At 49.2% G+C, this 23,708-nt stretch overlaps 6 protein-coding genes across 6 annotated transcripts; all 6 read left to right on the top strand.

The window, feature by feature from the left end:
• Positions 1–10: 10 nt before the first annotated feature.
• AK88_04264 (uncharacterized protein) lies at positions 11–445 on the top strand (the record flags this gene model as incomplete). The annotated part of the gene is made up of 1 exon (XM_012481874.1): positions 11–445. The coding sequence occupies one exon, from the start codon at positions 11–13 to the stop codon at positions 443–445; it is 435 nt and encodes a 144-aa protein (XP_012337297.1).
• A 1,357-nt stretch (positions 446–1,802) lies between these two features.
• On the top strand, positions 1,803–6,302 carry AK88_04263 (uncharacterized protein; the record flags this gene model as incomplete). Its single annotated transcript, XM_012481873.1, has 5 exons — positions 1,803–1,892; positions 2,145–3,111; positions 3,638–3,991; positions 4,449–4,996; positions 5,139–6,302. 5 exons carry the CDS (start codon positions 1,803–1,805, stop codon positions 6,300–6,302), a joined length of 3,123 nt encoding a protein of 1,040 aa, XP_012337296.1.
• A 1,613-nt stretch (positions 6,303–7,915) lies between these two features.
• AK88_04262 (uncharacterized protein) lies at positions 7,916–12,614 on the top strand (the record flags this gene model as incomplete). Its single annotated transcript, XM_012481872.1, has 5 exons — positions 7,916–7,993; positions 8,231–9,110; positions 9,579–10,067; positions 10,501–11,210; positions 11,385–12,614. 5 exons carry the CDS (start codon positions 7,916–7,918, stop codon positions 12,612–12,614), a joined length of 3,387 nt encoding a protein of 1,128 aa, XP_012337295.1.
• A 1,026-nt stretch (positions 12,615–13,640) lies between these two features.
• On the top strand, positions 13,641–15,298 carry AK88_04261 (uncharacterized protein; the record flags this gene model as incomplete). The annotated part of the gene is made up of 3 exons (XM_012481871.1): positions 13,641–13,727; positions 13,969–14,713; positions 14,937–15,298. 3 exons carry the CDS (start codon positions 13,641–13,643, stop codon positions 15,296–15,298), a joined length of 1,194 nt encoding a protein of 397 aa, XP_012337294.1.
• A 103-nt stretch (positions 15,299–15,401) lies between these two features.
• On the top strand, positions 15,402–19,641 carry AK88_04260 (uncharacterized protein; the record flags this gene model as incomplete). Its single annotated transcript, XM_012481870.1, has 4 exons — positions 15,402–16,194; positions 16,683–17,072; positions 17,489–18,150; positions 18,322–19,641. The coding sequence occupies 4 exons, from the start codon at positions 15,402–15,404 to the stop codon at positions 19,639–19,641; spliced, it is 3,165 nt and encodes a 1,054-aa protein (XP_012337293.1).
• Positions 19,642–21,477: 1,836 nt separating this feature from the next.
• Positions 21,478–23,513, top strand: AK88_04259 (uncharacterized protein; the record flags this gene model as incomplete). Its single annotated transcript, XM_012481869.1, has 2 exons — positions 21,478–22,521; positions 22,707–23,513. The coding sequence occupies 2 exons, from the start codon at positions 21,478–21,480 to the stop codon at positions 23,511–23,513; spliced, it is 1,851 nt and encodes a 616-aa protein (XP_012337292.1).
• Between the last annotated feature and the right edge of the window lie 195 nt (positions 23,514–23,708).

Below are 23,708 nucleotides of genomic sequence, written 5' to 3'. Positions count from 1 at the left end.
GCGTGCACACATGGTGGCAAACGTGGAGCACGGGCACAGTGAACACTGTGAGCACGGTCATATCCCGTCCGCAGACATGACGAAACTGCGGTTTTGGAAAGAATGGGTCGCACAGCACCATGCGCTTATGCATATATATGGTGAGCAGGAGTGGTTTCAACGTTTGTTGAATAATGTACAGGACGAGACAGTACCGCAAAACGGCCAAGCACCTATAGTGGAAAACGACTTAGAAGTGGAAAAAGTCACGGCAGCAGAAGATATATTAAGCGTGAGGGCTGTTCCACGCACGCAACTGCATCCGCAATCTTACATGCAACAACCGTTAACCGCTAAAACATGTATACTGCTCCTGGCATTAATCATAGAAGAGTGCGAGCTCGAATGTCGTTTGCAGGAGAAGGAGTTATATGTGGATGCTCTATTGCAAACGTGTTCAAATTAGGATGACGGGGCATATGCATGCGACATAACGCATGCTGACCGTAGACCACTTTTATTTCATTATGTGATATACATAGTATATGTCTTGTTTGTACTATTCCATACCTTCTTCCTTTTTTTTTCTGCTCTGTTCTGCTTACTTCTGTTTACTTTTGCCTTGTTTTGTTCTTTTTCTGTGTAGTCAACTTCTTTTAACATGACCATAGGAACAGGGTGGTACAGGTCAAATGCATATAAAATGTACATTTAAATGAATAATATGAAGGGGTAGTATTCTCCTTTATGGGAAATTATTTATTAAAAGATGAGCACGTGCATTCTAAGGGTACAGTGCACAACACCTATAGCATGCGCATACGCCTTCGAGTATCAGGTGCTTGTCTGTCCGCGCACACGCGGTCGATCCGAGTGAAGCGATTCGACGAAGTAGCCGAGTGTAAGAAGGACGAGCGATTGTCTCTCCGAGTGACGCGATTCGACCACAGCGGTCGAGTGTAAAAACGATTCGAGGACGTGGCTGAGTGTAAGAAGGAGGAGATTGTCTCTCCGAGCAAACGCGGTTTGACGAAGTAGCCGAGTGTAAGAAGGAGGAGAGATTGTCTCTGCGAGCAAACGCGTCCACCCACGCGGCCGCGTGTAAGAAGGACGAGATTGTCTTTCCGAGCAAACGTGGCCGGGTAAGTATTGTCCGAGGAGGTAGGCGAGTGTAAGACGGATTCGACGACGGATTGTTCGAGTGTAAGAAGCAGGAGAGATTGTTTCTCCGAGCAAACGCGGCCCGGGTAAACGGGATTGTCGACGACGTCGCCCAGTGAAGCGGTTCGCTTACGGCGTTCGAGTAAACGATTCGACCACGTAGCCGCGGGAGGGACGACGGCAGCAACGACGGCAACGACGCCAGCAACGACGGAAGAAGCATTGATGTTGTTACTGCGCTTTGGTTGTGCACGCACACAGAGACAGTGTGTGTGTCAAGGCGTTTAGTGGAGACCGGTGTAAACAGGGGCGCGGCGGGCTATTCATGACGGTGTGTTGTACTTTTCCGATTTTTTCCAATCTTTCTTTCACTTTTTCTTTTTTTGAGTTTTCTATATATTTGTTTCTTTTTTTTTGGGCTCTTTATTCTTGTATTTATTTTTTTTCTAGGGAAGTGTAAGATATGTAGAACGAACAATTCTGGATGTAGGGTTTTTATGGAGTGCAATTCCTATGGAGCAATCTTGTGGTATTATTCATATTGACACATAAGTACACTTCATCAGAGCGAATTGTCCTACCGCGATGTTCCTCTTAGAAGGTAAAGAAAGTTATAGTATTCTGCATGGGGTCAGTATCTGCTAATACGTGAATAGGAAACAATGGCTGCGAAGTTCGTAGACCTCTTACAGCAATATGCACAAAGGAGGAGTATAGACACAAGTAAAGAGGAAGGCCCCGGGAGTTTTCCGGTAAGATGCGGGTAGTAAGGAATTGAGGACATCATAGAATGTCACTGTAGGTACACGAGGAATGGTACAGGGAAGAAATAGATAAATAAGTTTTATGCGTATCTATACAGAAGTATTCTTATTTTTCCTATAATAAAAGAAAAATATATGTACGGGGATGTTTGTTCTAAATACATGTCCTATGGCACAGGACGGTGCGCGCCAAACAGGGCCATATATATTACGAACGTTGTGAATTTTTGTTCACTATAGGATTTAATTTGGAAAGATATAGAAAATATTTTCAACGAATTAATGATATATAAAAAAAGGCCAGAGTCAAGTATACATACATTGTGTTCACACCGTGGAGAGATCAATGGCAGGAAACTGCAAGGTGCTGTACAGAGGGTTTTGTGTGTAGAAATAATGAAAGTATTTTTTTTTATGGATGGAATTAAAAGTACGAAGGATGCAGGATCAGTTTTACACAAGGACGAGCACGAGTTAGTACAATACCTCAGGTGCATTATAGGAAGTGTTTATTTATTAAAATGGTCTAAGGATAAATGTCAGATGAATGGAGTTATTGATTACGTCAGGGATGCAATGCCAGGTATAGTAGGGCTATATGGAGCAAGTGGAGGAAGTGATAAGTGTGATTGGATAAACATGGAACACATAGGGATTGGGGGCAGAGTAGTTGCAGCGGAGGTACAGAACTGGATGGACAAGAGTAAAGCGAGGGACAGAAGAATTGCGCAAGGCATTAAGATATGTTCACAGGAGAAACATAGGGGAAAGCATACATCCGAGGGCACGAGTAACACAGGAACAGGTATATTAGAGTTATTAAAGCACCAGGATGACGGCGCGATCCGGAAGTTTATTCATGAAGAGCAGCATATGCCAAAGGCGGTTGCACAGGAAATAATAAGAGGAGTAGGACGCGGACAAATAGATGCCAACAAATTACAGGACAAAATAAGCAAAGGGGTAAAGGAAGGGTGGTCTACTGGAGAAGGTACAGAAGTAAACGGGCAGCCCACAAGAGAACCTGATGCCGAGTCCAAAGATACACAAACCAAAGGGGGCACAACCCGTCCGGTGCACACATCAACAACATCACCAACGACCAGGTCAGGCACGGGGACTGAGGATGGATCGACTACCGTTACCAAACCAGCCCCGCCCCAACCGGTAGCACCGGAAGGAACGGAAACACCACAGGCACCGACAGGTACGGACAGATGGGACAAAGCACGAACATGTCTGGCAACAACACGCACGAGCGCCGCAACAACAACGCACACGCGGGGAGAACAGCAAACCACTTCGTTGAGCCGAGGTGTGTGCGTGGACGCAGCACAGGACGACACGGGACGAGATGACGGCGACAACAAATAAAAGTTGTACTGCTATCATCCATCCCGACCCAGTCGACCGCGTTCACCTCACCATACGCTTGCTGCTGTCTCACCCAGTCCATCGCAGTGCACCTCACCGTACTCTTGCTGCCGCGTCACCCAATTCACCGAGTACGCAGTTCACGTCGCCGTGCGCTTGCGGCCGCCTGACCCAGTCCACCGAGTCTTACCTCGACCCATTGCATCGATCCACTGCATCGACCCATGCAGCCGGACCGTACCCTGCCGCTACGTGACCGAACCGTCACGGCCCCCTTCTTTCTGTACCACTTGTGTCCCTTTTTTTTTAATCATCTTTCTCATCCATCATTCTTCCTTTACTTCTTTCTTCATTTGCAGCCGCGGACAAGAAACCTAAGAAAGAGGAAGCACCCCCAGTTAAGGTACCAGAGGTACCACGGGAGGTTATTCCGGAGGAGAAGATACCAGTACCAACACCTCCATCGGACGCACAGGCACCAGCCGTAGGACCCGGAGGAAGGTCTGACACACCACCAGCGGATGCTTCTGTGGGCACACAAAAGGGGAAAGACGAGGAAACAGCAGGTAAGTGCACGAGAGAAACCACGGTATTTACACATAGCAACACAGCATTCGGCCTCAACGGAGCCCGCGCAACCATCACCCTTTCCATTGCATCCAGCTCGGAAAACGCTGATGACTGTGACACGACGCCCCAAGACTCGGGACCAGGTAGTGTCCTGAGTGAATATTGACAACAAACACAAAGAGAAAAAACACGAAACAACAACAAAAGAACAATTTGCGGAGAGCGGACGAGACAACACGGAGAGAAGCAGAGAGAAACCAAACGTCGAATGAGCAGAGCGATCGGTCGGCAGCGCGATGTAGACGTCGACAGACGTCGATGTACACGTAGACGTCGACAGACACACAGTGTGTGTGTGTTGTGTTGTGGCACAGAGAGAGTCTTTTCCCGGGGTGGCACCGTAACCACCCTACCCCCGTCCTCACCCACGTCGAAGTCCACCGTGTAGCCGACCGACCGTGGTCCACCGTGTGGTCGAACAATGCAGCGACGGACAGCGGGCAAGCGGCAACCGTGGCCAATCTCGCACTGCATAAAGTTCAGTTTCATCACATCCTTCTTCCTTCCCTTTCCCTGTCTCCCCATTCACCAAATGTTCAGGCGATGCCGTCGTCGATGGCGGTAATGGCGCGGGCAATGATGACCCCCCTCCTCTCAATCCACCCAAACCAAAACCGAACCCGAACCCAAATCAATCGGGTAGTAGTGGCGGCAGCGGCGGCGAACCGGATTCAGTAGGTGGTATTTCTGGTGGGGCAGCAAAGGGAGGTGCTGGAGGCGGTAGCAGTGGTGGTGTAGGAGCCAGTAGTGGTGGTGGCGGAGGAGGAGATGGTGGACGAGGTGGAGGTGGTGGTAGTCAGTTAACCTCTGGCTCCAGTAATCAGAATGATCAGGACACAGGGAATACTACCCAGGCGGGCACTAAGCCGTTCGAAGTTGACCTTGCTTCACCTGCACTCAACATAGAAGGTGCCACAGGAGGATTCGTACCACCGGTTCCAGCAGATGGACACGTCAGTTCATCGGGTGAGACTCCACGTGACTATGCTGTCCCAGACCTAACCGGCACGGTGCTTACCGCCACTACTCCCATCCTGTTTTTTCTCACTTCCGTCACCGTCGCCCTTCTGGGTTATTCCCTCTGGAAGGTAAGTATATACGAGACCCCGTATATGTTCATCCGTCATATCTACCATAGGGAAATGTGTTCCTAAAGGGAGCTTTTGTACGATAATGCCAACCCAAATGCATTCACATCATCGTCCTTCTTTTTCTTTTTTTTTTGTGTAGTACTTTGCGCACCTCGCCAAACGACGACGAACATATCGAATCGTTCGTGACGTGCCGTCACCGCCACTCGAAGAAGAAATATTGCAACATCTACAACGAGGCGACCTGCCGCCACCCGATTACGGGTACACCATGGTTACGCAACCTGCGTCCACATCCGGTAGAGGCCGCCCCCCACGCGTGCATAAGCGCACGATCATCGAGCTACACTTAGAAGTGCTGAACGAATGTGCAGCAACCGAGTGGGAAAACGTCAAAGACGACTATTTGCAACTACTCGTTGAACAGTTTATGGCGGGCAACACCACGTGTACAAGTAGCTCGGATGTCTGCACCCCAGACGACGGTTTCGCAACCCAGGACTCAACAACAAACGCCGATTCACGCACGCGGGATACACCCACCTATTCCGACGAACCTGATGCATGTCCACGTAACGACGAGGACCCCGATCCATGGAGTTCTATGGAACATATCGAGTTAGCTGCACAACAGAATGCTCATTCCAACCCCGAGCACGCGCCGTCGTACTGCATCCATTGGATTAACTGGATTGAACAACGCAAACATATTCTGCGGCAGTGCACGACGCAGCCGTGGTTTTTGCAATTAAAGGCGGAATGGAAACAATATCTGCGTGAGCACATGGTGGCAAACGCGGCTCACGGAGTATACGTGCAGCGTGCCTTCGGTGAAGTGGCAACCATGGAAAGGAACAAACTGGATGCATGGAAAGAATGGGTTGCAAAACAACATGAGCTTCTGAATATACATGGTGAGGAGGAGTGGTTTCAACACCTATGGAGTAATATCGAGGAGACCGGAGTAGTAACAGAGCACGACGGCATGCCGGAACAGATACGAATGTTGGAAGGAGTGAGTCACATACACACAGTAGATGAAAAACCGACCACATTTGTAACAGAACACGGGCCAACTGTAGAAAAAGGTTTACAAGTACAAGAAGCACTGGACGGCGGATCAGCTTTGAAAGTGCGACATGTACCACGGCCCCAACCACTGCATAAGCAACCTTACATGAAAAAACCGTTAACCGCTACAATATGGATACTGATCCTGGCATTAGTCATAGAACAGTGCGAGGTCGAACGCAATTTGCAAGAGACGGAGTTATATGTGGATGAACTATTGCAGCAACTGTGACATTAGGATGACGTTGCATATGCATGCAACATAACGCATGCTAACCGTACACCACTTTTACTTCATTATGTTATATACATAATATATTTCGGGTTTACATTATTCCATACGTTCTTTTTTTTGTTTGTCCTCTCTTCTGCTCTGTTCTGCTTACTTGTGCTTACTTGTGCTTTGTTCTGTGCTTGTTACGTAGACCACTTCTTTTAACATGACCACAGGAACAGGGTGGTACAGGTCAAATGCATATAAAATGTAGATTTAAATGAATATTATGACGGGGTAGTATTCTCCTTTATGTGACGTTAATTATTAACAGCTGAGCACGTGCATTCTACGGGTATAGTGTAGCACTAATATAGAATGCGCATACGCCTTCGCGTATACGGAGCGCTTGTCTCTCAGCGCAAAGGCGTCGACCTACGCGGCCGCGTAAACCGCATTGTAGCCGAGTGTCCGCACGATTCGCCGAAGTAGCCTAGTGTAAGACGGATTCGACGACGGATTGTCCGAGTGTACGAAAGCAGGAGGATTGTGTCGCCGACCAAACGCGGCCGGGTAAAGCACATTGTCGACGACGCACCCGAGTGTACGCCGCAGGAGGATTGTCTCTCCGAGCCAACGCGGTTCCACGACGTAACCGAGTGTACGCCAGCAGGAGGCTTGTCTCTCCGAGCAGACGCGGCCGCGTAAACCACATTGTCGACGAGGTAACCGAGTGTAAGACGCAGGAGCGATTGTCTGTCCGAGCAAACGTGGCTTGGTAAGCAGGATTCGACGAAGTAGCCGAGTGTAAGAACGGAGGGCGACATTGTCTCTCCGAGCAAACGCGGTTCGACGAAGTATAGCGGAGTAAACGGTTTGCGTGAGGGATCCAGAGAGCGGGAGCACAGAGCGGGCGCACAGCGGGCGGGGAGAGCAGGAACACACATATTTTGTGGGCAGGCGAACAAGGACCCGACACGACGGCAGCAACGGCGGAAGAAGAAATTCATGTTGTTACTGCGGTTTTAGTGTACCAGGGGTTTAGGTGTACGCACACAGAGACAGTGTGTGTGTCAAGGCGTTTAGTGGACACCGGTATAGAAAGGGGGGCGGGGGTGTATATTCATGACGCGTTGCTTGTACTGTTTGTCCTATTTTTTCCTTTCTATTCTTTTTTCCGTTTTGGTACTCTACTTGGGGACATTGTTCATGTGTGCCACAGAGACCAGAGAGCCTGCTCTCAATTATGTACAGGATGTGGTTATGCATTTGTACAGGTATGATGTGTGTCGTGCAATTGTTTATTTTTTTTTTTTTTATGTCATTTATTTCTAACTTATTTATGTTGTTTTTTTTACTCGTATTTATTATGGTTCGTTGTGCAACTCCGCGTTCTGTATATAAGGATAAGGAGTACATATGTAGGTATACGTTATATGAATTAAGGCATACATATCCCCTTTTAACGTGTATGTTTGAAATCCTGTCCGTACAATGTTATTGTGTACTGGATATACAGGAGTACGTTGGATACGTAGAAGTTGTACGTAATGCATTTGTGCAACATATGTAGACCGGTACGCGCATTCTGCAAGGCATGATCTTTTCTATGTTGTTATGCTGAGACAACCATGGAGGGAGATTTAGCGAGAATATTGGCGCAGTATGCGTTGGATAGGAAACTAACGGAGCATACTGAGGATTTTCAGGTAATTTCCTATACATACAAGCCGCGTGCGGCGGTGTGAACACGGCAGTATATATGTGTGTATAAGCGCAGCATACTACAGCGCAGCAGAATGTCGGCACAGTGGGTGCTGGATATGTTCAGCATACGGCAAATTTACATGTAAAAGCGAGGAACGGACAAATATAATTAGATGATTGCCACGGTTGGTGAATAATACTGTGCGACCACATATATATGTGCATTGTGTTAATCGCAGAGTAAGTTATGGGACGATATGCAATACCAAATGCGGCTTTTTATAAATCAATTGAACGATCCAAATGCAGAGGAACATGCTGCTAACTGCAGCAATGCATACTGGCAGCATCCACTAGAGCACGGGCAACCCGGGCAGTCACCAAGGCGGATGGATCGGAGCAAAGAACGAGTTATATGCAGACTCATGACGCAAGCGATATACTTTGCGAACGGATGGACTGAGGAAGTAAAGAAAAACATAGGCCACGATACACATAGTCACGATATTAAGGGGTTGATGAGATGCACCATAGCGGATATATACAAAGACATACTGACGGAACACGGATGCGAGGGTCACTGGGGCACATATTATGCATGGTACGTCGTCGACCACATATCCGAAGCAATGAAGGAAACTTGGGGCGACCAGCATTGTAAGAAGGGCAAGTACAAGGAGATAGAATTGAAGACTTGGGACATGAGGAATAAGATGAAGACATGGTTAAAAGAGAACAAACAGATGCAGGAGCAACTTGCACAGGAACAAATAGGCGATGACTGTAAGGGAGCAAAGGTAAAGCTACAGGTCGGACCGAGAGAGGAGGAACAAGAAAAGAGAGAAGACAACAAGACGAAACATGAAGTAAAGCAGCAGGTAAGACAAATTTTGGGAACACTGCAGATACAAATGAAGGCGGAGGAGGGAAAATTGAGGGGGTCAACTGCGAGAGCACCGAAGTACCCTTCTGTGGACGCCGAAGACGACCCACAGGATGCCGAGATAGAGAAACACATAAAAGAAGCAGTTCAAAAGGTGGAAGCCGAATTAAACGAAGTGATAGCGAAGACCGGCGTAGCAAGACCGGCGGCGACCACACGATCAACAGCATCGCCAGGTAAGGACCGATGGGGAGAAAGCACTAATACGGCCGCTACCGATAAGACTGCGGATGGATGCCGCTACAACACGCACACGGTGCCACAACAAAGCACACGCGGCGACGACGGCAGTGGTAGCGGTTGCGGAGCGCACGGACATGAGTGGCCACGGCACGGGTCGCTGGATTAGATGACGTCGAAAAATAAAAGTGTACTACTACCATCTAGCCCAAGTTCACCGAGTACGCAGTCAACCGAGTTCACCTCACCGTACGATTGCTGCCGCACCGCCCAGTGCACCGAGGGCGCCCCCCTTTCTTCCTGTCTTTGTCCTCTTCTAACAACGTGCGCGCTCTGTAACACCGTACGCTTGCTGAAGCTACCTGACCGCACCGTCTCGCGCCCCCTTCTTTCTGTACCACTTGTGTCGCTTTTTTTTTTTATCATCTTTCTCATCCATCTTTCTTCCGTTCTCCTTTTTGCAGAAAAGAAGAGCAAGGACACGGACACGCCGGGTGGACCCCCCGCCGCTGCCGCGGCGAAACCGGCGGCGACGAAGCCGGCAACCACAAAACCGGTAACAGCAGCAGGAGGAGGAGACCAGCAAGGGGCGACGCCGTCGTCACCATCACAAGAAGGAACATCAGGACCAGCAACATCTGCCGTACAACCACAATCACCACCGGCACGAACAGTTCCTAATACAGGACCCGAAGCAACACCAGGGAAGGGAGCATCAGGTACAAGTACTGCAACAGGTGCAGGTTCTGGAAGTGTAGGTACAGGGGCATCATCCCCCGATCCAACAAAGGATGCAACAGGCACAGGTAAGTGCTCAAAGGCATCACAGACTTATACAGTCAAGAATGCAGGCGACGGTATCCATGGAGCCACATCCAGCACCGCTGTCTCATTTGCATCGGGTGCCGGAACTGATGATGACTGTGACAAGAAGTCCAAGGACTCGGGACCAGGTAGTGTCCTGAGTGAATATCCACAACAACAACAACGAGAAAAAACGAAACAACCAGTTCCGGCCAGACGGAGAGATAACACGGAGAGCGAGAAACCAAACGTCGAATGAGAATAAAGCGGGGGAGAGCGATGAGTCGGTCGCGGGATGTAGACGTCCACGTCGACCGGTTGACGTAGACGTCGACAGACCGACACACACACTGTGTTGTGTGTTGTTTGTGTTGTGGGAGAGAGAGAGTCTTGTCCCGGGCTGGCACCTGCCAACCACCGTGCGCACCATGGCCAACGATGAGCGATGGTGAACCGTGTGGTCAAGCGAGCATGGCCAAACCATCAGCGATGGACTATGTGCCCAACCGACCGTGGTGAAACATCCGGGACATAAATTCAGTTTCATCACATGTTCTTTTTCCTTTTCATATTTACATACAGGACCTGATAGTCCCCCCGGTCCCGGAAGTCCGGATCCATCAGTATCAACAGCAGCACCCGCACCGGGACCAGCACCACCAGCAAACCCAGCAGCAGAACAACCAACAACACCATCAAAAGGAACAGAGACAGCAGGAACAGGAGCCACTACGGGCACATCTGGTGCTGGTGCAACGGGAGACCCTGCTACTGCGCACACTTCTCCGGTGGCGCCAGATACGAAGGCACCTAAACCGGACGATGACGATCGCGCCACGACGGGCACCCATATTGTGTCCGCAGCGAATGGTGATACTAATACGGATCCTTTCGGTAGTGCCGATTTCTGCAAGGTCGATGGGAAAAAGAAAGACGACGACAGTGAACAGTGTCATGCAATAATCGGTGGGGGCCGACGTGCAGCCAGCACTAGAACTGGTGCTGCAGGTGCTCCTACAGGACCAAGTGCGCAAGCTGAACGAGGTGGAGCCGCGGGCGTAAGTGGCACTGGCGGCCTCGAACTGGGCATAGAACTGCCCGAAGGAAAAAGCAATGTAGGAGGATCATATGGACCAGGTACCCCACAGGATCCACATACGCCACACAACACACCCACGTCCCCTAGCCCTGATGTCCCTGACCTAACCGGCACGGTCCTTACCGCCACAACCCCTATCCTCGTCTTCGTCACTTCGGTCATCCTCGCTCTGCTTGGTTATTCCCTTTGGAAAGTAAGCGCGCACTCACAAACGCACAACGCACAAGCCCGCACAAATATAACCGAGTGGACACCGCATATGCGTATCCGCAACATGTACCATAGAAAAATGTGTTTCTAAGCGGGCACTTAAAATCATTCTAACACAAATCCACGCCTACATCGTTCTTGTTCTTTTTTTTTGTAGTACTTTGCGCACCTCGGAAAACAACGACGACGAACATATCGAACCGTTCGTGACGTGCCGTCACCGCCTGTCGACGAAGACATATTGCAGCATCTACAACGCGGCGGGCCGCCACCCGATTACGGCTACACCTTGATTAGGGATAGGCAACCTGCGTCAACACGCGCCCGACGACGACGCCATCCACGCGTGCATAAGCGCACGATCATCGAGCTACACCTAGAAGTGCTCAACGAATGTGAAGCGGCCGACTGGGAAAATGTCAAAGACGACTATTTGCATATACTCGTTGAAGAGTTTATGGGGGACGGCAATGGGCATAGTAGTTCCTTGGATGCTCCTACCACAAACGTGGGTTTATCAGGGCACAATGTTCCATCCACTGACTCGGACGCAACAGATTCATGTCCACCTAATGAAGATGACTCCGATCCATGGTGTTGTATGGAAACCATACAGTTACAAAGGGACCGTTGTCCACCGAATGAAGAGGACCCCGATCCATGGAGTTGTATGGAAACCGTACAGTTAGCAACCGACCCTTGTCCACCTAACGAAGATGACCGATGGAATTGTATGGAAACCATACAGTTAGATACAGAACCCCACCCGCACTCCTCCCCGCGGCATGAATGCGCGACCCCCGACCACACTAATTGGATTAACTGCATTGACCGCAACAAGCACCTATTGCGGGCGTGCACGACGCAGCCGTGGTTTTTGCAATTGAAATTGGAATGGAAACAATGCCTGCGTGCACACATGGCGGCAAACGAAGACAACGGGCAGCGTGCCTTCGGTGAAGCGGCAACCCTGGAGAGGAAGAAACTGCGGTTGTGGAAACCATGGGTTGCAAGACAGCATAAACGCACGGATACATACAGTGAAGAGGAGTGGTTTCAACATTTGTTGAATAGTGTACAGGAGGAGAACACAGAAGAGACGGGATCCCAGAGGGAACAAACTTTTCACGTAAACAACATCCCTACAGCACAGGAAGGAGCAACCCACGCAGAAGCAGAAAAGCGGGCCCCTGCAAATATACCGTTGACGAAGGTAAAAGATCCAGAACAGCAGCACGCCCACCATCCGGAATTGCGACATACGGAGAACTTAACCGCTCACAAACTGTGGATGCTCATCCTCGCGTTCGTAATCGAAGAATGCGAGCTCGAGAGAAGTATGCAGGATAGGGAGTTATATTTGGATGATCTATTGCAACAGCTCTGACATTCGGCTGACGGCGCATATGAATGGGCAATAACGCATGCTGCCCGTACACCACTTGTACTTCATTATGTGATATACATAATATATTGCTTGTTTGCACTATTCCATACCTTCTTGTTTTTTTTTGTCCTCTCTTCTGCTTACTTCTGTTTGTTTGTGCGTACTTTTGCCTTGTTTTGTTCTTTTTCTGTGTAGTCCACTTCTTTTAACATGACCATACGCTTCCGGTTGTAGAGGTTAACTGCATATACAATGTAGATTTACATGACTAATATGAAGGGGTAGAATTCTCCTTTATGTGAAGTTAATTATTAAAAGCTGAGCAAGTGCATTCTACGGGTATAGTGCAGAACAAATATAGAATGCGAATACGCATTCGAGTATACGGAGCGCTTGTCTCTCCGCGCAAACGCGGCCGGGTAAACCGGATTGTCGACGAGTGTAAGACCGGGTTCTGCGCAGTAGCCGACTGTAAGAAAGGAGGGCGAGATTGTCTCTCCGAGTGCAGGACGGATTCGACGAAGGATTGTCCCAGTGTAAGAACCAGCAGGGACCGGTCACCTGTAGTTTTTCCTGTGCACTGTTGCTCTTGTTCTTCTTCCTGTATCTGCTGATACTGCTGCTCCTGCTGCTCGCGCTACATTCTACAACATCGCTTAACATACACAAGCTGCATAATATGTACGCTTGTAGGACGATCCCGATGTTGTAGAACAATTGCATATGACGACCACGACCTTATTGTATCGAATGCACGTTAGGGGAGTATCACAAACGCGAAGAATGTGGGAAGACCACGGAAGAGAAGGGCAAGGTGCGCAACGTGTAGCATGAATTTACGGATGATGCATATGTTCTGTTAGAAGGGGTACCCTGTCGCTCTTCCCGTTCCTCTAGCTCTGTGTAGAGCAGATTAAGCAGTGCGAAACGCCAAAAGGGTGCGGACGGTTGGATGAGGAAGAAGGAGATGTAGAAAACGGTATGTAGAAAGGGTTAAGTTATGCAGTACGTGAGAAAGGGGCAAACATGGATTCGGGGTTACTGAGGGAAATATTATTGTTGTATAAGGACAAGGAGAAATTAACAGCAATAAACCCAGGGGCACCACAAATAGTAAGAACAAAAGAATAGGTAGTTGGGACACAACATAAATGGGGAGTGAACGCATACTACTGTACACTACTGAGAACTGTGTACGTACAATATATATATACTTGTGAGTGCTGAAACGCTACTGTTATCTGGGAACATGGAAACATGCACCTACAGTGAGCATGTATGAATGCTCCAGTAAAATATAAGAATATGAGGAGGCAGGGTCGGCATAATTATATGTAACATATGTTCACTGTAGGGGAAACTACGGAGTAGTATACAGAGAAATTTCAAACAATTCATGGACCATATGCTGGACAGCAGCTGGATTGAGGTGTATGCTGAAAACTGTAACAGTTATGATCCGGATTATTTGACAACACATACAAATGGACAACGGAGCCCACATATGACGATAACTAAGGAGGAAACGGCTGCATGCACCTCAATGACGGGTGCACTACTTTTTGTGAATGGATGGAATATGGGAGCGCGCAGTATACAAAGGACTGATGACGCCCAGAGGGAAATAGAAGAATTTGTAAGGTGTGCATTAGCCAATATATTTATGTACCAACTGGAAAAATTATTCTGTCCTGAAAATTTGGGAATACAGTACGCGTGGCATGTAATGCGGAACATGCAGATACCCCACATGGAAAATGTAATTCAGGATGGGAAATGTAAGAAGGATATGTCTGGATATGGGGCAGGGTGGAATGAACAAGCAAAGGCGAGAATTAAGAAATTGCTGGAGTCGCATGGAAGAGAGTTCGGCAGAGTAGGACGACAAGGCACGGCGTATGAGTGTGTACAAAAAGTGAAGCCTGAGGGGACAGAACAGGATACAGGTGTCAATAGAAGTACACCGGAAACAGTAGGTAAGGACATGAAAATAACAAAGTACAGGGAAGTAGATGGTAGAGAGTTTGTAGCACCGGAGTTTGTCAGAGAACGAAGGAAAATAACAGAGCATGGGGCCGGCCCATGGGACGGCAACCAGAGTAACCACGTGCGAACGTTCGTGACGAATGATCCGGAAACAGAAGAGTATTTGAACGCTTATAAAAACAACGACAGCTCGTCCTTGGCTGGCGACCACTCGTCGCCCCTTCCCTGCGATGCCAATACCGATGCCGTGGGCGCCCTCCCACTCACCCCTTTCTTCTTGTGTGTTCATGCATCTCGATTTCTTTGAACAAATATCCACCCCTTCCCTTTTCTTAGGTAAACCAGGACAGGGATCTTCCCACAAACCACCAGCAGCCAAACCAGCACCAGCCAAGCCGGTCGAAAAACCGGTCAAGCCGGCGACAGCTGCCACACCAGTAGCGAAGTCGAAACCGGCGGCAACACCGTCATCGGGCAGTGACATGACGACGACATCATCTGGTGGTGGTGCTGGTGGTGGTGGCGGTGGTGCTGCCGCAGGCGACACGGACGACACACAGTACAAGTGTCCAGGGGACACAATATTGGAGTGGAGGCCTTCGGAAAAATATGTGGTGCTTCCATATAGTGTAAGTTTGAGTACAGTCCGAAAGGAACAGGACCAAAGGGAACGACAGAGGAATAAAAGGAAAGGATAATTTATTGATAAGGTTACATGAATATGTGTAGGTATAGATGCTACCACGGGCCATGGTGCACGTGGAATGTGCACATGGATATTCTTTTATTTGCATGTGCAAAATGCAGGATGCTGAATGGGAACCGGTGAAGAAGGTGTTGGAGGAGTTTATGGAGTACTTGGAGCAACATAATGATAAGTTTGACGCGTACGCTGCCAATTGTGAAAATACAGGTTGGAATGATTTCACTCCAGGTGCACACCATACGGGGCAAACGGTGGCAGACGTCATGCGGTGCAGGATCATGTCCGGTGCGTTGTGGTTTGCCAACGGCTTCGGGATCAATAAGGCAGAATGGGACAACAACAGTGCAACAGATACGGAAATGTACGACAAACTAAGGTGTGAGGTGGCTCATGTCTTCGGCCACTTACTCAAAACTATGTACTGCAAGAACCACGGAGGATACAAGAGAGGTGTAGAGTATGCATGGGAAACATTCAGAAGCATGCACGATTCAGGCCAAAGTGGACATGGTACATTGCGGGGTCCTGTTATAGACGGCAAGTGTACAGCATGCGGGTATGGAAAGGACAAGAGGCATATAACAGCAATAAATTTGGCGATAGCACAGTGGTTAATGGGAGAAGGACACATAAGTGCTGAAATAGCACAAATGCAAGATGCCATGCCATGTAATAAAAATTGGCAAGAGTATCTTAAGGAGGGGGCCACACCAGGGCAGACTATCAAAGAAAGTGTGAGCGAAGCAGGAAAGGCGAAGATAACGGACGCACACGCGAAGATGACAGGAACAGTGAAAAAGATAATTGAGAAAGTGCAGACAGCAGAGGAACATATAAAGGACGCAGCAACGAAGATAATTGAGAAAGCAAAGAAGGCACCTGAGGACGGTAAGGATACGCACATACGGCTCCATAAGCATCAGCGGCCCACACGACTGCGTACCGCATGCATGCCGCCACAAACGAATGGCGCAACACAACACCACGCACGCAGCGGCCACGCCGGTAGCGACGAGCATACCGTTCGCACCGTTGGCCACTGTGTAGACCAGGTCTGTGTGCGGCGACGAGTGTATAGCGATAGCGATAGAGGTAGCGACGGCAGCGACCGAGATGACGACAACAACAAATAAAAGTTGTACTGCTAGCATCCAGCACGACCCAGTTCACCGCGTGCGCAGTCCACCGAGTCGACCCGACCGTACCACACCACACCGAACATTTCCTTCCTTTCTTTTTATTTTCTTTCTTCTTCTTCTAACACCGTCCGCTTGCTGCCGCTACCTGACCGAACCGTCCCGCCCCCTTCTTTCTGTCTACCACTTGTGTCCTTTTTTGTATCATTTTGTCGTTTTACGTCCTTGCTTTATTTGCAGCGAAGGACGCGCAAAACACGACAGCTCCACCGAAATCCCCACCACCGGAGAAGACGGAAGACACCCCAGCGGCACCGGCAGCACCGGCAGGATCACCAGGTCGATCAGATCAAGCAGCTGGGGAAACGCGCGACCCAGCATCAGCACACGTACCACAACCCCCACCTGCGGCACGACCGGTCACAGGGGACGGCCCAGGTCAGGGACCTGGACCTGGACAACAACCCCCACCTCCACCACCCCGACCACCAACAGGTAATACGTGTACAGAGGGTTCTACCAGTACGAATACACAGGGATCCGGCGTTAGCATAAGCCTTGGGTGTACCTCAGACAAGGAGTTAGGACTTCCAGACAGTGTACCTCCAGATCCCCCAGGTCCAACACCAGGTAACAAGTCCTATGGACCATAGTGCAAATACACACCCGAAATAACATTAGAAGAAGGAAAAAAAAAAAAAAAAAAAAAAAAAAAAAAACACACAATTTCCGCACACAGCGGGACAGACACCACGGAGAGAGAGACACCACACGTCGAATGAGAATGAACGCCGCAGAGCGATGGGTCGGCCGCGGGATGTACACGTCGACGTAGACAGACACACACACTGTGTGTGTGTTGTTTGTGTTGTGTGTGGCAGAGAGAGACAGTCTTTTCCCGGGTGCACCGTAACCACCGTGGCACCATGTGGCCAACCATGAGCGATGGACCATGGTGCCGACCGTGTAGCCCACCTTGTAGCCAACCAATCAACGCACACCACTTGAGTTATTTCCATATTCTTCCTTTTCGTTCAAACTCACAGGTACTGGAACTACACAGATCACGACAGGTAACGGTCAGCAGGATTCACCGCCGGAACCATCCAGCATACCCACAACAAAGGGAGATGACGGAAACGCGGGTACACCAGGTGTACCAGGTCGATCTGGTGAGGCAGGTGAACGGGGTGAAACAAGTACACCGGTTGTAGATGGCGGTAACGATGACCCCCCTCCTCTCAATCCACCCAAACCAAAACCAACAACGCCATCCCAGCATCCCAATCAGGCGGGCGCAACCAGCAGCGGCGCCGCCGGCAGTCCGACTGCTGCTGGTACTTCCCCGGATGGTGGCTCTGGTGGTGCAGTTGGTGGTGGTGGAGGAGGTAGTAGTGGTGGTGGAGGGGGAGGAAGTGGAAGTTCCTCATCCTCCGGACCTGGTTCTAATGGGGCCCAACCCCCTGGTTCCTCCACACCCGGATCCGCGGACACTGTGAATCCAGGTTCCTCCGGCACTGGCTCAACGGGACTAACGCGTAATGAGAATAGTGAAATAAAGCCACCATCGCCAGAGAATTTACCCGCGGATACCGCCATCAACCCTTCCGTTCCGCCCGGCATCACACGGGAAGACGTCAAGCCCTACACCCCCGCGATCATTCCCGCGGTTGTTGGTATTGGAATCATTGCGTTCTTCCTCTGGAAGGTAAGTATATACGACAATGAGGGCATGCCGCATGTGCAGGATGTTTATACCTCAGACCATCCCTACGGGCACCAATATATGATCGTTCTAACCCATATACTCCTAAACCCGCGTTCATTCCTTTTATCCTACCGTGCCCATCCTCCTCTTTACCCCCCTTTTTGTGCTTAGTATTTTGCGTACCTCGGACAAAGACGACGACGAACATATCGAACCGTTCGTGACGTGCCGTCACCGCCACTCGACGAAGACATATTGGACCATCTACAACGCGGCGAACTGCCGCCACCCGATTACGGGTACACCATGGTTAGGGAACGACGCCGCGATAAATTTGCCGACCGACGACGACGCGCCCCACGCGTGCATAAGCGCACGATTATCGAGCTACATCTAGAAGTGCTCAACGAATGTGAAGTGGCGGCATGGGAAAACGTCAAAGACGACTATTGCCAGATACTTGTGCACCCGTTTATGGGGGGCAACACCACGGGTACAAGTAGTTCGCATGTCTGTACCACACACGACGATTCAATAACCGACACTTCGATAACCCCGGATGAACCCATTGCCTCCTCACCATATCAATGTCCACGTAACGCCGATAACCCCGATCCATGGAATTGTATGGAAACCATAGAGTTAGAAACGGACCCTTGTGCACCGAATGAACACGACCCCGATCCATGGAGTTGTATGGAAACTATACAATTACAACCGGACCCTTGCCCACCGAACGCAGGCCACCCCGATACATGGAGTTGTATGGAAAAGATACAGTTAGAAACGGACCCTTGTCAACCTAACGCAGAGGACCCCGATCCATGGAGTTGTATGAAAAACATACAGTTAGCAACGGACGCTGCTCCACGTAACGCAGAGGACCGATGGACTTGTATGGAACATATCGACTTAGATGCAGAACAGAGTCGTACTCATTGCGACCACGGTGACGCGACGTTGGACTGCATCCCTTGGATTAACTGGATTGACCGCAACAAACGCATATTGCGCGCGTGCACGACGCAGCCGTGGTTTTTGCAATTAACAGCAGATTGGAAAAAATACGTGCGTGAGCACATGGCGGCAGACGCGGACAACGGACAACGTGCATTCGGTGAGGCACCCACCCCGCCGATGAAGAAACTGGATGCATGGAAAGCATGGGTTGCAAAGCAACATGCGCTTATGAATATATATGGTGAGGAGGAGTGGTTTCAACGTTTGTTACAACATATCGAGGAGGAGACAGCATCGCAAAACGGCGAAGTACCTGTAGTGGAACATGTAATGCCAGCAGCAGACTTGCTACAAGTGAGAAATTTATCGCTGTCGCAACCACTGCATCCGCAACCTTACATGACAAAACCGGTAACCGCTACAACATGGATACTGATCCTGGCATTAGTCATAGAACAGTGCGAGCTCGAGAATAGTATGCAAGAGACGGAGTTATATGTGGATGCTTTATTACAGAATATGCGACATTAGGATGACGTTGCATATGCATGCGACATAACGCATGCTAACGTTAGACCACTTTTACTTCATTCTGTGATATACATAATATATTTCGTGTTTGCACTATTCCATACGTTCTTTTTTTTTTTCTGCTCTCTTCTGCTCTGTTCTGCTTACTTGTGCTTACTTTTGCCTTGTTTTGTTCTTTTTCTGTGTAGTCCACTTCTTTTAACATGACCATGGGGACAGGGTGGGTACCGGTTAAATGCATATAAAATGTAGATTTACATGAATAATATGAAGGGGTAGTATTCTCCTTTATGTGCAGTTAATTATTAAAAGCTGAGCACGTGCATTCTAAGGGCATAGTGCAGAACAAATATAGCATGCGACTACGCATTCGCGTATACGGAGCGCTTGTCTCTCCGCGCAAACGCGTCGAACAACGCGGCCCAGTGTAAGAAGGCTTCGACGAAGTAGTCGAGTGTAACAACGGCGGGAGACATTGTCTCTCCGAGCAAACGCAGCCGATTGTAACAACGATTCGACGAAGTAGCCGCGTAAAGCATTGTCGTCGAGTGCAAGAAGGAGGGAGAGATTGTCTCTCCGAGCACACGCGGTTCGATGACGTAGCCGAGTGCACGACGGCGGCGGATTGTCTCCGCGTGAACGGATTCGACGGAGGATTGTCCGAATGTAAGAAGGAGGAGCAGATTGTCTCTCCGATTAAAGCGGCCGTGTAAACGCGATTGTCCGAGTGACGCAGTTCGCCGACGTGGCCGCGTGTACGCATGAGGCGGAGAATTGTCTCTCCGAGCAAACGCGGACGGGAACACGGGCTTGTCGACGAGGTAGCCGCGTGTAAGAAAGGAGGGAGAGATTGTCTCTCCGAGCAGACGCGGCCGCGTACACCGCATTGTCGTCGACTGTAAGAAGGGGTTCTGCGCAGTAGCAGCGTGTAGGAAGCAGGAGGATTGTCTCTGCGAGCAGACGCGTCGACCAACGCGGCCGATTGTAACCACGATTCGACGAAGTAGCGGAGTAAGAAGCACGGCGCAAACGACGGAAGAAGAAATTGATGTTGTTGTTCGTTTTAGGTGTACGCAGAGACAGTGTGAAGAGGGTATTTGTTGTTAAGGGGGGTATTTGTTGTTACGGGGGGGTATTTGTTGTTACGTGGGGGTACTTGTTTTGCAAGTGGTATTTGTTGTTAAGGGGGGTTTTTGTTGTTAAGGCGGTGCTGTGGTTAAGGCGGGTATTTTTTGTTAATGGGTGATGACATTACGTGTCCTGTTCCTACGAGTACTATTGTTGAGGGGGTATTTGGGTTCAGGATTTTAGTGGTGGACAACTATTTTGAGTATGCAGGAGTATAAGTTTCTATTAGAGGAATATGTTTCCGCAGAATACATTTCAGTTATTGTGGACTTTGAATAGATATCACGGAGAGTTGCATCTTATATAACACGGAAAAAAGTGAGGGACCCATGTGGAAGTATTTAATAGTACTATGGGAGGATTATATAGCGACAACGGATATAGGGGTGAAGCCCGATGACGATGTATTTAAGGTAGGTCCGTGCGTCTGAGACCATGAGAGCACACTGCAGTGGTGTTATACAGATATGTTAGCATAGTGCTAGGCACTGCCCTGGAGACGGGGTGCGTACCCTGTGATTATTTGCCCCTTATATATTTTATAAGGCAGGAAATACATATGGGTGCAGCGTGCTTAATTATGTATATAATAATATACAGCGGGCGCAAAGGAGTATTGTTTATAAGGGACCCATGGAACACATACTATACTTATAGGAACGTTTTTGGAATAGCATAGGGGAAGTATGGGGGACCTTTCAGGATTATATGCAACGCGAGAATGATGATTCCATGATACAGCAATTGTGCGGGGCAGACGACGATGACGCGGAGCAAGGGCAGAGGTTGGATGCGAAGAATATAGCTATATGTCACTTAACACTTAAAGCATTATCCTTTAAACATGGAATTAAATTGGGTGCGTCCGGTGAGAACCCCGAGACTGTGAACACTGGGGCAGATGGCATAATGCCATATATGAAATGTATACTGACAAATATATTCATGAAGAGAATAATAGGCCAGACTTGTCTACAGCAACCTGGCGGCACACGAGCATTCGACGCTGCACAGGCATTCGTGGGTACGACGGGCACAGCGGAACGTAATTCTACATGTGAGGGCAAGGATTTACAGTCGGGTGACAGGAGCAAGAGGGCGGAAGATTGGACATTGCTGTATATAATGGAAAGGTGGTTTCAGCGCCATAAAACGCGGTTAAGGGATGGGGACGTGGGAGTATTGGGGAGGGAGTGTAAGGTAAACATAAGCGGACAGGCGGAAGCGGACAAGCAGAAAGAACTGGATAAGTTCAAAAAGACAGTGGAAGATGAAATGCAGCAGGTTGGGCAGAATATGAAAGAGAATATAACGAAAATATTAAATGCAGTGAAAGCATGCACCGATATAAAATGTGTGAAAGGAGTAATACAGCAGGAAATGGAGAAAGAAAAGCGAGAGAAGACCGGGGCTTCGCCCCGAGACACTCCAGAATTCCGAGCAACGACGACCGATCCGGGAACAGGGGGAGCGGGGAAATCGGGATCACCCGGGGGATCTTCGGCCAAACCTGCTTCACCGGTCGCGCCCGCCCCGGCCAAACCAGTAGCGGCGAAACCGGGACCCGCGGTGACACCGGCAACGGTGACACCGGGATCGGGGACGACGACGACATCTGGTGGTGGTGGTGGTCAGGCTGGTAAGGGTGATGTCGGAGGTACGGGGAAGGGGCAGAACGCCTGGGAGCAATGTCTGGGGACGAAAATATTGGACTGGAAGCCTCGGGAAATATACGTGGTGCTCCCTGATGATGTAAGTTCAAACAGCAGGTGTGGCGAAATGCGCAGAAACATGCATAGGGCAAATAGAAGAGGAACGACCATTTTATTTATACAGTTACATGCATATATGTCAGGGCGTGCATGAACTCAGGCGCGCAGCGTGTTCGTGGAGTGGGCAGATGGGTAATGTTCTCCTTGTTCGCGTACAAAATGTAGGATGAGCAATGGAACAAGGTGAAGGACGTGTTGGAGGAGTTTATGGAGTACTTGGAGGAACATAATCAGCACTTTGACGGATTCGGCGCCAACTGTAATAATGCAGGTTGGAGTGATTTCGGTGATGGTAACCTATATAAGGAACAAAGAGTAGCGGATATGATGCGATGCAGGCTAATGTCAGGAGCATTGTGGTTTGCAAACAAAGGGGGCACCGATGAAGCGGTCAACAGGTTACGCTGCGAGGTGGCAAATGTATTTGGGCACTTACTGAAAAAAATGTATTGTAAGGATAAGGGAGGCTACAAGAGAGGTACAGAGTATGCTTGGGAAACATTCAGGAATATGAAGAGCGAGGGAACAGACGGAGCTGGAAAAATGGAGGGTCCTGTTATAAATTCGGTATGCACGGAATGTGGGTACGGGGAACATAAGAGGAATATAAATGCAATAAATTTGGCGATAGCACAATGGTTACTGAAGGAAGGAAAAATAAGTTCTGAAATAGCACAAATGGAAAAGGCAATGCCCTGTGAGACGTATTGGAAGGATTATATTAAGCCGGTGGCAACACCAGGGCAGCCTATCAAAGACAGTGTCAGCGACCAAGGGAAGGAGAAGATAAAGGAAGCACAGGAGAAGATGACAGCAGAAGTCACCAAGATAATTGAGAAAGTGCAGAAAGCAGCGGACGAAATAAAGGAAGTAGCAAAGAAGATAATTGACGACGCGAAGAAGAAAGAACAGCAAGATGTTCCAGAAGTAAAGAATGCGGATGGTAAGCATAGTAAGGCAGCCGAGTGGTAAGAACACGGCCACATACGAACCTACGACCGCATCTGTACTGGCTAATATGCAAGCCGATACAACGGCCACAATATGCACGCGGCGCCACAACAACACTTCGTTGACGCTGACCGATTGCGATGAGCGCTGGCCACGACGGCAGCGGTCGCGGTGACGACGGAGAATGGACAAGATGACGGCGACAAATAAAAGTTG

This window comes from Plasmodium fragile (genome assembly GCF_000956335.1).
Source record: "Plasmodium fragile strain nilgiri unplaced genomic scaffold supercont1.58, whole genome shotgun sequence".
NCBI lineage: Eukaryota > Apicomplexa > Aconoidasida > Haemosporida > Plasmodiidae > Plasmodium > Plasmodium fragile.
This window is presented reverse-complemented; position numbering and strand designations above follow the sequence as displayed.